This window comes from Meriones unguiculatus, chromosome 2, assembly GCF_030254825.1.
Source record: "Meriones unguiculatus strain TT.TT164.6M chromosome 2, Bangor_MerUng_6.1, whole genome shotgun sequence".
Classification (NCBI taxonomy): domain Eukaryota; kingdom Metazoa; phylum Chordata; class Mammalia; order Rodentia; family Muridae; genus Meriones; species Meriones unguiculatus.
The window spans coordinates 12,799,533-12,813,679 of NC_083350.1; the positions used below are offsets into that span (position 1 = coordinate 12,799,533).

Consider the following 14,147-nt stretch of genomic DNA (forward strand, 5'->3'; position numbering starts at 1 on the left):
GGCCTGCAGCTTGAGCACTGCCCCATGTGCCCTCTCAGCTGCTACCACTGTCCCTGGTACAACCCCCTCCTGGCAGCAGGGTGGACCAGTCTTGTTCCTCAAGTTGCATAGGACCCTGACCTTATATATCCACTCTGTTCAGGCTGCAAGCCATGCCCTGACTGCTGTCTGTCTCAGGTGGTGGGCTGCCCTGGCCAGAGCCTGCCCCTACTTACGGTTGGCTTACCAGAACTTCATTGGGTACTGATGACAACTCTTACCAAGCTCACTTTAGTGAGTTCTAAAATCCCCATATGAGAAATAAAAAAGAAAACCCTAAGTAAATAAAAAAAAAAAACAACTTTGATGAATTTGCATATACCCATGGAACAGGGAGAGAAGAAGAAATGGAATCCAGCATGAGCAAAGAAGTGGGAAACTAGAGAAAAAGGGGGTGTGTCTCCAGACAAAGAGTAGAGCCAGCCCTTTGTCTCATTGCTTTCCAATGCTTGTGTGTTCTGAAGAGACATATCAAAGACGTTTCCAAGCCAAGTGTAGTGGGGCCTGCCTTTAACCTCCACGCCACCATCTGGGAAGCAAGGGCTCAAATGCTCAAGTCTATGAAAGGGCATTTCTCATGCAGATTAATACTCATGACTACAAACAAGTCTCCTCATCTTGTTGAACCTAGGCCCTTAGGCATGCTAGGCAGGGTGCTCTACCACTGAGCTCTGTCTTGAGCTCTCTTTCTGGTTTTTATTTGGAGACAAGCTAAATTGCCCAGGCTGTAGTTGAGGCATCTTCACTTCTGGCCTGTTGCTTCAGCATCCCCAGAGGCTGAGGTCACAGGTCTTCACCACCACCGGGTCTACCTCAAAACTTGCTTTTATGTTCAGGAACTCAGTTGATCAATTTTGGCTCTGTATTATATATGATAATCTCCTTCCTGGATTGTGGAACATTCTGGCTCTAGTTTTAGAACTAGAACATAGTTCTAGTGTTTTATTAGGGTGTAGAACCTTTGAAATCTAGGAACTTTCTTGGTAGAATCAGGAAGTTATCAGAAAACAAAAACAGATCAGATCCTATTGGCACACAAGCTTTGAGATAAGTATTAGATTTGAGGATGGAAGACTAGAGCTATAACAAACATTTGAAACAAGAGATGTGTCCTTCTTAACTTTGTCTTTGAGATGGAAAGCTCAATGCAAAATTTAGATCTTGTTACAGAAATTGAAACGAGCTCACACAAATGAATCTCCACTGCACCCGTAAAGGAAATTGAAAGCACTAATGCTGCATGTGGAGCACATACAGTAACGTTTCCTAAATATCTTTGGGGTCTGAAACTGGGAATGATATTCAATGCTTCCTTTTCCTCAGGCTACAGTATCATAGGATTCAATTTTGAATCTGATAATGGAGGCATTTTTCTGGCACAATAGCCCACAAAGGAAATGAAGGAAGATGTAAACAGCCAGATCATTGAAACAGACAAACAAAGCCCCTAGATTAAATGTTCACTCCTGGGCTTCTTTTCCTTGGTAGACAGAAATTAATTGAGCATCTAATTGTGTCCATTTCTGGAATACATCCTCATTTATACTTTCAATTGACCATTTGTTGATGGCTCATTCTTAGTTTTTAATTTAGAAGATGATTTTCTATGCCAATTCAAAGGGCGTGAAGAGAAAGATCTTGTAGGTCTGGCAGACTTTATGCCATTAATTTAGAATTTTGTGACTCAGACATGGTGGCTAAGGCTCATAGGCAAAGGCAGGATTGGGAGTTCAAGGCTAGCTTGAGACAGAGGACACGTTCCAGGCTAGCCTGGGTTACAGTGTAAGAGCCTGTCTCAACCAATTAAAAAATGGGGGTCATATTATCAAGATGAAGTGTTGACATGCATAAAACTGTCAAAGAATAAAAGACATTCTATTCAAAATGCAAACAATGTAAGCCATTGTGCTGGTTGGTCTCGCACACCCTAGAATCACCTGGGAGTCACCTCAGTCGACGAATGGTTTGGCCAGATGGACACTTGGGCGTGTCTCTTTGAGATTGTTTTGATTGTCTCAGTTGATGTCTGAGGAGCCAGCCACAGAGGGTGGCACTATCACCTAGGCAGGATGCCCTGAACCATATGAGAAGGAAGAAAGCCAGCAGGGCGGGCCAGCAGGCAAGCTCACATCCCTTTCTCTCCACCCGTGACCGTAGCTGGTGACCATTGCTTCAAGCTCCTGCTACTGTGCCTTCTCTGCTGTGGTGAACTTTAACCTGGAGTTGAAGGCCAAATACACTCTCTTCTAAGTTGCTGTTGTCCGGTTATTTACCACAGCAACAGACAGGAAACCAGAACAACCACATTCTGTGCTGGACAGAAGCACATCTTAAATATTCCCTATTAGACATTTCTGTACCTTGTTGCCACTGTAAAATAGTGAATCTCTATCTATATTGCCTTAAAGTAAAAGTTAGTTTATTTTAAAGCCAGTGACCCCCAACTGTAAGCTGTTTCAGTGTATGTAATGCAGAAGCACCATCCTGTCTTCCTGGTACTAGAGAATTAACTAAGGCTTCTTGTGCTTTACTGTGGAGCCATATCTTCAGTCCTTTGAAAGCCATTTTTAAAGTGGTCCCAATCTCAAATAGAATTTTATCTAACTAAATTAAAGGGTATTCTGTACTTTTTGCCTTCTGTCACAGAGAACAGGACTGTGGAACTGTGAGTTTAGTAAATGAGAAACAAACCAAAGGAAATATTTTTTGATAGCACTGGAACAGCTACCATGAATGCAGTAAAAACTGTACGTGTCCCTCTGATAGGCGAACTCTTCCCCCTTTCTTTTTTGAGACAGGATCACAGTGTGAAGCAATGGGTGCCTTTGTCTTGGTATCCTCTTGCTTCTGCCCCCTGGGATTGTAGGCATGTGCCATTAGGCCAGGCTTTCTGAGAAACTAAATTGTATTCAGATCAACTTAGGACCCGGAGTTCCCTCCATCTCCAGAGTTCCCTCCATCTCCAGAATTAGGGTGTTTGTTTCTTGTTTGAGTTAGAGCTTCACCTTTTTTTTTTCATCCTGAGCAAGTATTTTCCTGGGTTGGTGGGTCAGTGTTTAAAGATTCTCCACGGACTTGGAAATAGTCTGTTATGATTCAGACGTGCTGTGAAGTCCGATCTTTTCCCTGCTTCTCTAAAGACTCCTAGGGAATATAATACAGTGTTATGCCCTTCTGCAGTCCTTTAGCAGCCATGGTGGAAATGGCTTGGTAGTCAGAGGTTCCTTCAGCTTGCCGTCAGCTTCAGTTCTCATTCTTCCGTCAGTTTTGACAACTGGGTATAGTAGTCTGGGTTGGTATCTCTGGTTTTCAGAATTAGAAATTTATCATTCCTTGCCCTTCTAGCTTTTAAAGTTTCTGTTGTGAAATCTGCTATTATTTTGATAGGCCTGCCTTTATACATGATTTGATGTTTCTCTCTTGCATATTGCAGTATACCTTCTGTTCTGTATATTTAGAGTTTTAACTGTAATATGATGTGGAGAGTGTCTTTTCTGGTCCCCTCTAGTTAGTGTTCTATATATGCCTCTTGTATTGGAGGGGTCTTTTCTAAGACTTAGAAATGTTCTGCTATGGCTTTATTGAAAATATTTTCTATGCCTTTGACATAAAGTTGTCCATCTCCTATGCTCATATTTTGTAGATTTTATTTTTTTGTGCTGTCCCAAAGATCTTTCCTGATGTGTTAATATGTTTTTAAAAAGTTATCATTGGCCAGGCATGGTGGTGCACCCCTTTAATCCCAGCACCTGGGAGGCAGAGGTAGGCAGACTTCTGTTAGTTCAAGGCCAGCCTGGTCTACATATCGAGGTCCAGGAAAGCCAGGGCAAAATAGTGAGACCCTGTCTCAAAGAAAAAAAAAATTTTTTTTTGTATCACTGTTACTGATTGAGTGTACCAAGTCCTCCACTTTGTCCTTCTCAAGATTTATTTTATTGGTGAAGTTTTCCTCACTTATTGAAGTCCCCCCATTATCATTTCAATTTGAACTTTTCTTCAATATTCCTATATCTTTATTGAAATCTGTCCTCATGTCCCACATTGACATCTTTATTTCATTCAGCTGTTTGTGCCTTCTTGGAATTCATTCTGGAACTTATTCACTTCCTTTTTCATTTGAACATATTTATCATCCTTTTAAGCTCTTTGTTGGAATTTTGATCAAAGTAACTCTCATTAGAAAAATTACTCTGGAATTGGTAGATTTTGGAGGGGTATTCTGGTAACTTTTTTTTTTTTCGTGGTTCTGCTATAACACTCTGACTAAAAGCATCTTGGGGAGGAAAGAAGTCATTTGGTTACGTTTCCAGGTCACAATCCATCACTGAGGGAAGTTGGGGCTGGAACCCAAACAGCAACTGAAGCAGAATTCCTGGAAGAGTGCTAATGACTAGCTTGCTCCTCTGACTCACTGTCAGCATGCTTTCTTATAACGACCAACCCAGGTGTGGCCTCAGCTGACTAGCATCATTATCATAGTAAAACACAGAAGGCTTTGCTTCCACGGATCCTTCTTTCAATTGTTTCACATGAATATCCAATAAAGTCTTTGATACCCTCTGAAACTTCATAAGCCAGGTCTCTTTTGTCTATTCCTATGTGTATCATCACCATTACCACCATCATCATCTTTCCCAAGCTCCCAAAACAGCCCCTCAAGCCCTGGGCACTAATTGGCTTTTCCACTTTCAGTTCCTTCACTTGCCACCCACAATGAAGCACAGGACATAGAAGCCACATCAGCTCTACCACAGCAAACTCACCTTCTCCTGATACCAGTTCTTTTCAGGTTTGCTTTCTGTTGCTGTGATAAACACCATGAGTAAAAGCAACTGGGGGAGGAAAGGGTTTCTTTTATCTTATAGGTCACAGTCCATCATGGACAGAAGCCAAGTCAGGATCTCAAAGCCGGAGCTTGAGGCAGAAACCACAGAGGATGCTTACTGGGTTGCCCCAAGACTCACAGAACTGGGCTGAATAAGAAAGCCACCGTCTTACTTAGGGTTTCTATTGCTGTGGTGAAACACCATGACCAAAAGCAAGCTGGGAGGAAAGGGTTTATTTCACTTAACGCTTGCACAGTGTAGTCCATCACTAGGGAAGCCAGGACAGGAACTCAAACAAGTCAGAACCTGGAGGCAGGAGCTGATGCAGAGGCCGTGGAGGGGTGCTGCTTACTGGCTTGCTCCTCATGGTTTACTCAGCCTGCTTTCTTATAAAACCCAGGACCACCAGCCCAGGGATGGCACCACCTACAATGGGCTGGGCCCTCCTCCATCCATCATTAATTAAGAAAATGGCTTAAAATCTTGTGTATATCCTAATCTTATGGAGGCATTTTGTTAATTGTTCCCTCCTCTCTGGTGACTTTAGCTTGTGGCAAGTTAACATAAAACTGTCCAGCATAGCTACCTTTCTTATTCAGCCAGGCTCACCTGGCCAGGGGTGGCCCCACAGTGGACTGGGCCTCTTAACCAACAATTGAGTCAGTTTTCAACAGTTTACTGCCTGTGCTTCTTTACTGAAAAAAAAAAATCTGTGCTATTAAAACAATGCAATGACCAATAGAATGGAAGACTGAATTAATGTTGTCAACTTGACAGAATCTAGAATCACTGAAGAGGGCTAGAAAGGTGTCTCGGAGCTGAAGAGCACACAGTGCTTTTCCAGAGAACATGTCTGGAACCTGCTTTTCCAGGTCAGATGTCTCGAAGCCATCTTTAATTTCAGCTCTAGGAAGATCTGATACCTCTGGCCTCTGCAGCCACATGCACTCAACTGCACACATTCACATGGACACAGAGACATAATTAAAAATTATAAAAAGACATCTTTTTAAAGAGATTTAAGATCACTGAAGAGACAAGCCTCTGGGCTTGTCTATGGGGGGTTATCTAGATTAGGATGACCAAGGTGGATTAGGATGACCTTGTACATCCAGCCGTCCTAGACTGAATAAAGGAGAACACAACCTAAGCATTCATTGCTGCTTCTTCCTGACTGTGGCCACAGTGCTGTTAGCTGCTTCCAGCTCCTGCTGCTGTGCCTTCCCTACCATGATGTAGTCCCTGGGACTGTAAACAGCATGAACCTTTCTTCCCGTAAGTTGCTGTCTTCAAGCATTTTGTCATAGCAACAAGATAAGCAACTGACCAGGAAAGAAAGTTTCCAAGCATATTGAAAAGTAACCTCGTAAAATAAAAAAATGACTATTGATTATAAGAAAGAAAAAATTGTCGTAGAACAATAAATAACAACAGTTACTTGTGGTTTAGCTGTGAACTATTACGCAGTCCTAATACAGTCACTGGATAGTGATCTAACCGTGAGGGGAGGGGACAGTGAGGGTGTGATATGCTTAATTCTTATGTTGCTTAACAGGGCAGTCATATTTCATGAACCTGATGTATTAATTAGAGTCATGGAAACAATATTAGATTGGCTAAAATAGTTGATTTTCCCTCATAGAGTGTGAGTCTGGGGTTAAGGTAGTAGAATTTGCTATAAGCCTATTTTATATGGTAAACAACTATTTAAAATTTTTATAATAGTATATTATATTCCAAGTTTAAAAAATTGTGATTGAGCCGGGCCCAGTGGCACATGCCTGTAGTCCCAGAACTCAGGGAGGCAGAGGCAGACAGATCTCTGTGAATTCAAGGCCAGCCTTGTCTACAAAGCAAGCCCAGGACAGCCAACGTTACACAGAGAAACCTTGTCTCAAAAAACAAAACAAAACAAAACAAATCAAAACAAAAGTTATGGCTGGAGAGATGGCCCAGTGGTCAAAACCACTGGCTGCTCTTCCAGAGGTCCAGGATTTGAAATCCAACACCCACAAAGCAGCTCCAGGTCTTCCAAGTAACTTGTCTCAGGAGAGCCCACGCCCTCTTCTGGTCTCCACAGGCACTGCATGCATGCATGCGTGTGTGTGTGTGTGTGTGTGTGTGTGTGTGTGTGTGTGTGTGTTTGTGTGATGTGCACGTGTGCATACCTGTGCACGTGAACATGTGTCGCGGAGATCGGGGGTCAATTCTTTTCCCACCAAAAGGGACCAAGAGATTAAACTCGGGTTGTCAGGTTTGTTGGCAGTTGTCCGTACCTACTGAGCCATCGCCCTAGCTCCTGTTTACAGGAAGGAAAGTTTGACACATGCTACAGTGTGGATGAACCTTGATAACCTTGTACCTAGTAAAATTTACCAAATATAAAAGAACAAATACTGTATGGTTCTACTTGTGTGAGGGAGCCAGGATAGGCAAGGGCATAGAAACGGAAAGGAAATGGTGGTTGCACAGATGGGGGGAGGGGAAGGAGCTGGTGCTCAGGGAGTACAGAGTTTCAGGTGAGGGGGATGAAAGCATTCTGAAGAAGGAGAGTGGGGGCTGGGAATGTACTCAGTGCCTCTTGCCTGGACACATACATGTTTTTTACTACAGCAGACAGAAACATAAAGAAAAAAAACTGGGCATGGTGGCCTATGCCTGTAATTCTAGCACTTGGGAATTGGAGGCAGGAGGATCAGAGTTCAAGGTTATCCTCAAGTACTTAGCACATTTGAGGCTGGTCTGGGCTCAAGAAAGATAAATGAGAAAAAGTACTATTGCTTTTGAATAATTAATTATCTACACTTTTTTGTGTTTTTTTTCTACTTTTTTATTTTTATTAATTACACTTTATTCACTTTGTATCCCCCATAAGCCCCTCCCTCCTCCCCTCCCAACCCCACCCTCCCTCCGTCTTCTTCATGCATGCCCCTCCCCAAGTCCACTGATAGGGGAGGTCTTCCTCTCCTTCCTTCTGATCTTAGTCTATCAGATCTCATCAGGTGCGGCTGCATTGTCATCTTCTGTGGTTTGGTAAGGCTACTCCCCCCTCAGGGGGAGGTGACCAAAGAGCAGGTCAATCAGGTTATGTCAGAGGCAGTCCCTCTTCCCATTACTGTGTAACCCACTTGGACACTAAACTGCCATGGGCAACATCTGTGCAGGGGTTCTAGGTTATCTCCATGCCTGGTACTTGGTTGGAGCATGAGTCTCTGGGAAGACCCCTGTGTTCAAATTTCTAGTTCTGTTGCTCTCCTTGTGGAGTTCCTGTCCACTCCATATCTTACTATTTCCCACTTCTTACATAAGATTCCATGCACTCTGCCCAACAGTTGGCCTTAAGTCTCAGCATCTGCTTTGATAGTCTGCAGGGCAGAGCCTTTCAGAGGCCCTCCGTGGTGAGTTTCTAGCTTGTTTCCTGTTTTTCTTCTTCTGATGTCCTTCCTCTTTGCCTTTCGGGATGGGGTTTGAACATTTTAGTCACGGTCCTCTCTCTTGATTAGTTTCGTTAGATGTACAGATTTTAGTAGATTTATCCTATATTACATGTCTATATGAGTGAGTATATACTGTGTGTGTCTTTCTGCTTCTGGGACAGCTCACTCAGGATGATCCTTTCCAGGTCACACCATTTACCTGCAAATTTCATGATTTCCTTATTTTTCGTTGCTGAGTAATATTCCATTGTGTAGATGTACCACAATTTCTGCATCCATTCTTCAGTTGAGGGGCATCTGGGCTGTTTCCAGCTTCTGGATATTACAAATAAAGCTGCTACAAACATGGTTGAGCAAATGTCCTTATTGTGTACTTGAGCCTCTTTTGGATATATGCCTTGGAGTGGTATGGCTAGATCTTGACTATTCCTAGTTGTCTGAGAAAGCACCAGATTGATTTCCAGTGTGGTTGTACCTGTTTACATTCCCACCAGCAGTGGAGGAGGGTTCCCCTTTCTCCACAACCTCTCCAGCATGTGTAGTCACTTGAGTTTTTCATCTTGGCCATTCTGATGGGTGTAAGTTGAAATCTCAGGGTCATTTTGATTTGCATTTCCCTGATGGCTAATGACGTTGATCATTTCTTTAAGTGTTTCTCTGCCATTCAATATTCCTCTACAGAGAGTTCTCTGTTTAGCTCTGTTCCCCATTTTTTAGTTGGATTACTTGGTTTGCTGCTTTTCAGCTTCTTTAGTTCTTTACTGGATATTAGCCCTCTGTCAGAAAAAGGGTTGGTGAAGATTCTTTCCCAATCTGTAGGCAGTCATTTTGTTTTGATGACAGTGTCCTTTGCTTTACAGAAGCTTTTCAGTTTCATGAGGTTCCATTTATTGATTGTTGCTCTTAGAGCCTGTGCTGTTGGTGTTCTGTTCAGAAAGTTGTCTCCTGTACCAATGAGTTCTAGGGTATTCCCCATTTTTTCTTCTAACCGATTTAATGTGTCTGGTTTTATGTTGAGGTCTTTGATCCATTTGGACTTTAGTTTTGTGCAGGGTGATAAATATGGATCTATTTTAATTTTTCTACATGTAGACATCCAGTTAGACCAGCGCCATTTGTTGAAGATGCTATCTTTCTTCCATTGTATGGTTTTGGCATCTTTGTCAAAGACCAGGTGTCCATAATTGTGTGGGTTCATTTCTGGGTCTTCTGTTCAGTTCCATTGATCCACTATTCTGTTTCTGTGCCAGTACCATGCAGTTTTTATTACTGTTGCTCTATAGTACATCTTAAGATTAGGGATGGAGATACCTCCAGAAGATCTTTTATTGTAGAGGATTGTTTTAGCAATTCTGGGTTTCTTGTTATTCCATATGAAGTTGAGAATTTTTCTTTCCAGGTCTGTAAAGAATTGTGTTGGTAATTTTATTGGAATTGCATTGAATCTGTAGATTGCTTTTGGTAAGATGGCCATTTTTACTATGTTAATCCTGCCAAGCTATGAGCATGGGAGATCTTTCCATCTTCTGATATCTTCTTCTAATTCTTTCTTCAGAGACTTGAAATTTTTTTTCATACAAGTCTTTGACTTCCTTGGTTAGGGTGACACCAAGGTACTTTATGTCATTTGTGGCTATTGTGAAGGGTGTTGTGCCATGGACCGACCCAGCCGGGTGTTCTGCACCCGTGGGAAAATCAGGTGTTCGGATATCAGGTTAGACACAGGTAGGCGAAGTGACAGAGACCACACCAAGTAGTATTGGTTTGGATCTACTGCAATTTACTGAAGTCAAGCTAACACTTATATAGTGATTACATAAAGAAGCATCTTGAAGTTGACATACTTCCTGGAGCATTCAGACTTTTTACCAACAATACAAAGTTTACATTTTAACTGAAAGAGTAACCTGGTAGAAGCAGTGTCTACAAAAAGTCTTGGCCTAAAAGCTTTTAATCAAAGCAAATACAAAACCTTAAACTAGTGGTGTTTACACAGTTTACTGCTACTAATTAGTGAGTGGAAGGCCAGGGGCTGTCATTGCCCTCTGGACCAAGTTGGCTAAAGATTTACAACCCCCCCTAGAGTTAAGCATTGAGGGGAATTCCTCCTGTTTGTCTTGCTAAGGATTTATAATCTTTCCTTAGAGATGAGATGCTTGAGCTAGCCTGTCCGTAAACTCATAGTATAATATAAAACCTTCTGGCCTCCTATGTTTGCCTATCTTCTTTTTGCCTCATCATAAACACCTGTGTTTGGTAATGGTTTTGTAGTAGTTTTACTGCAGTGGGAATATCCAGAGCATTTATCCTAACAGATCCTGATTAAACATTTTCTTTAGAAAGTCCTAAAACTCTTGTCCTACAATGTTTGGTTTTTCCACAAGCAATTCCTGATGCTGAATCTGATTTATTACCTCTCCTAAAATTTTATTTTCCTTCTACTCTTATTTGCTAAACCTTTTAGTAATCTATTAGGAATGTGTTTTCTTGAATAATTAATGGTGCTGTTCCAAGAATCATAGATAAACAGCAAAAAGGCTCATCAATCCAATCTTGCAACCGTGGGAGCATGGGGCTCTCAGAATACGTCTTTTTGGTTTAGGTGGCCAGAGGGTTCTTGCCAGTGACTTCCAGGAAGCTGATTCCCATAGGAAACGTATCTTCCATCTGGCAACATAATTTTATGCTTACATAGCACATTTTTATGTTTACACAGATGATTCTGGAGTTAGTGTGGCAGTGTTGTTTCCCTAATTTCTTTCTCAGCTCTTTTTTCTTTTACAGGAGGGCTACTGATTTTTTTTGAGTTAATTTTGTATCCAGCCACTTTGCTGAAGGTGTTTATCAGCTGTAGGAGTTCCCTGGTAGAATTTTTGGGGTCACTCAGATATATTATAATATCATCTGCAAATAGTGATAATTTGACTTCTTCTTTTTCAATTTGTATCCCCTTGATCTCCTTCAACTGTCTAATTGCTCTAGCAAGGACTTCCAGAACTATGTTGAAGAGATATGGAGAGAGTGGGCAGCCTTGCCTTGTCCCTGATTTCAGTGGGATTTCTTTAAGTTTCTCTCTGTTTAGTTTGATGTTGGCTATAGGCTTGCTGTATATTGCCTTTACTATGTTTAGATATATGCCTTGTATCCCTGATTTCTCCAAGACTTTAAACATGAATGGATGTTGGATTTTGTCAAATGCTTTTTCAGCATCTAAGGAGATTATCATGTGGTTTTTTTCTTTCAGTTTGTTAATATGGTGGATCACATTAATGGATTTCTGTATATTGAACCACCCCTGCATACCTGGGATGAAGCCTACTTGGTCATAGTGGATGATATCTTTGATGTAATCTTGTATTCAGTTTGCAAGTATTTTGTTGAGTATTTTTGCATCAATGTTCATAAGGGAGATTGGCCTGAAATTCTCTTTCTTTGTTAGGTCTTTGTGAGGTTTAGGTACCAAGGTGACTGTGGCTTCATTGAATGAGTTTGGTAGTGTTCCTTCTGTTACTATTTTGTGGAATAGTTTGAAGAGAACTGGTGTTAGCTTTTCTTTGAAGGTCTGGTAGAATTCTGCGCTGAAGCCATCTGGTCCTGGGCTTTTTTTGAATGGGAGACTTTCGATGACTGCTTCTATTTCCTTGGGGGATATAGGACTATTTAATTGATTTACCTGGTCTTGATTAAGTTTTGGTAAGTTGAATCAATCAAGAAAATTGTCCATTTCATTTAGATTTTCAAATTTTGTGGCATACAGACTTTTGAAGTAAGTCCTAATGATTGTTTGGATTTCCTCAGTGTCTGTAGTTATGTCCCCCTTTTCATTTCTGATTTTGTTTATTTGGATGGTGTGTCTCTGCCTTTTAGTTAGTTTGGCTAAGGGTTTGTCGATCTTGTTGATTTTTCTCAAAGAACCAGCTCTTGGTTTCATTGATTCTTTGAATTGTTTTATTTGTTTCTAATTGATTGATTTCAGCCCTGAGTTTGATTATTTCCAACTGTCTACTCCTTTTTAGTGTGTCTGCTTCTTCTTTTTCTAGGGTTTTCAGGTGAGCCATTAAGTTGCTTGAATGAGCTGTGTCGAATTTCTTCTTGAAGGCACTTAGTGCTATGAACTACACCTTTTTGTTTTATAACAACATTAGTTTTTAGAAAACCGCAGACATCGTGTGTGTCATGAGCGCTTGTATAGAAATTTAATTTTTGAAATGGGGCTTCCTATAGTCCAGATTAGTCTGAAACTCCCCTTGTAGCTGAGGATGACCTTAATTTATGATCCTCCTGTGTCCATCTTTCAATTACAGGGATTACAGGTATGTACTATATCATCCAGTTTTAGGTTTGAGGCAGTGCTGGGGTTGGGTCCAAGGCTTCGTGCTTGCTAAGGACCCTGCTGATTGAGCTACCTCACCAGCCCATGTGCACAGACTTTATGACATCATTTGGACTGTGTAGAGGCCATTTTAAATCCCCCACTTCTTACCTGTGGTTTCTTCAGATTTAGGAAATGTGCTATTAGATATAGACTTGTAAGGAATTTAAGGATGACTTGAAGTTCCAGAGTGCTAAATGTGCGCGTTAGCACTGCACATAAAGGCCCCAATTCATCCATCGTGGATAACCTTATTTTGCTGGAATTTCCCTTTCCTGGCTCTGCTTCTCTCAGTGGCCAATCTGAGTGCTTGATGTATGGTCACCCCTGAATGACTTGGGGGAACCTATATTTGAGGTGGTCCAGGAACTGGGTTAGACTCTGAGTGATTTAAAGATATGTTTCATGTGAACATGTATTGCCACAGCTGATTTCTACATCACAAGTTTATGTTTAAAAATTATCTTTTTTTTGTTGTTGTTGATCACAGTTTTAAAAGTAAATTTATTTTTTTCTTGTCTCATACATTACATCCTGACTGTAGTTTCCCCTCCCTCCACTCCTCCCTTTTCTCCACTTTCCCTATCTCCAGATCCACTCCTCTTTCATTTCCCTTCAGAAAAGAGCAGGCCTCCTAAGGATATCAACCAAACAGGCCATATCAGGTTACAATAAGACTAGATGGCAACCTCATATCAAGAATGGATGAGGTAACCTAGTAGGGGGAGAAGGATCCCCAAAGCAAGCAAAAGAGTCAGAGACAGGCCCTGAGCCCTCTGCATATATGTTATGGTTATGTAGCTTGTGTCCTTGTGGGAATCCTAACAGTGGGAGTGGGGCCTGTCTTTAGAAATTATCTTGTGGTTTTGTTTGTATGGACTTTTTGCCTGCTGTGTGTGGGTGCACCATGTGCATGCAGTACCGCTGGAGGCCAGAAGAGGGCATTGGATCTTCAGGGATTAGAGTTTATGAGCTGCCGTCTAGGTGCCAGGAATCAAACACTGGTCCTCTAGAAGAGCCATTTCTCCAGCCCCACAAATTTATTTTAACCTGGTTAAATAGCAGGTATATGTATTTTTGTCTCTTCCTAGTTTTATGCACTAACAGGATAGCTGGCTCACCAGCAAAATTAAATTGTCACATGCAGTCCTAATTGAAGTCAGTGTCTCTTAAGCTTACGGAGGACCTGGATTGAGGAAGAAACGGACAGTAGAAAACAAGTCCATGCATCCTTTGGGCCCACAGAGGCCAGCCAGCCCCCAGGACAGGCTGCCCAGTTTTGACAGAGCCTCTTTCCTCTAAGCCTTTATTACTTTGCCGTAAAGCGCTGCTGTATCTTGTCCCTTCTAAATTTTTCTCTTTGTTCACAGTGTGCGATGAGAACAGAAGCACGACGAAAAAATCTTCTCATTTTGATTTTGCATTACTTAACACAAGAAGGGTATGTTATCACACACACTTAACAGTGATGCC

At 41.6% G+C, this 14,147-nt stretch overlaps 1 protein-coding gene across 1 annotated transcript in view; it reads left to right on the plus strand.

Annotated features, from left to right (window-relative positions):
• Katnal2 (katanin catalytic subunit A1 like 2) overlaps positions 1-14,147 on the plus strand; it is a 74,921-nt gene that overhangs the window by 17,567 nt on the left and 43,207 nt on the right. The window contains exon 2 of the mRNA XM_060377023.1: positions 14,045-14,115. Coding sequence (XP_060233006.1) covers positions 14,045-14,115 — 71 coding nt within the window. The remainder of the gene's footprint in view (positions 1-14,044; positions 14,116-14,147) is intronic.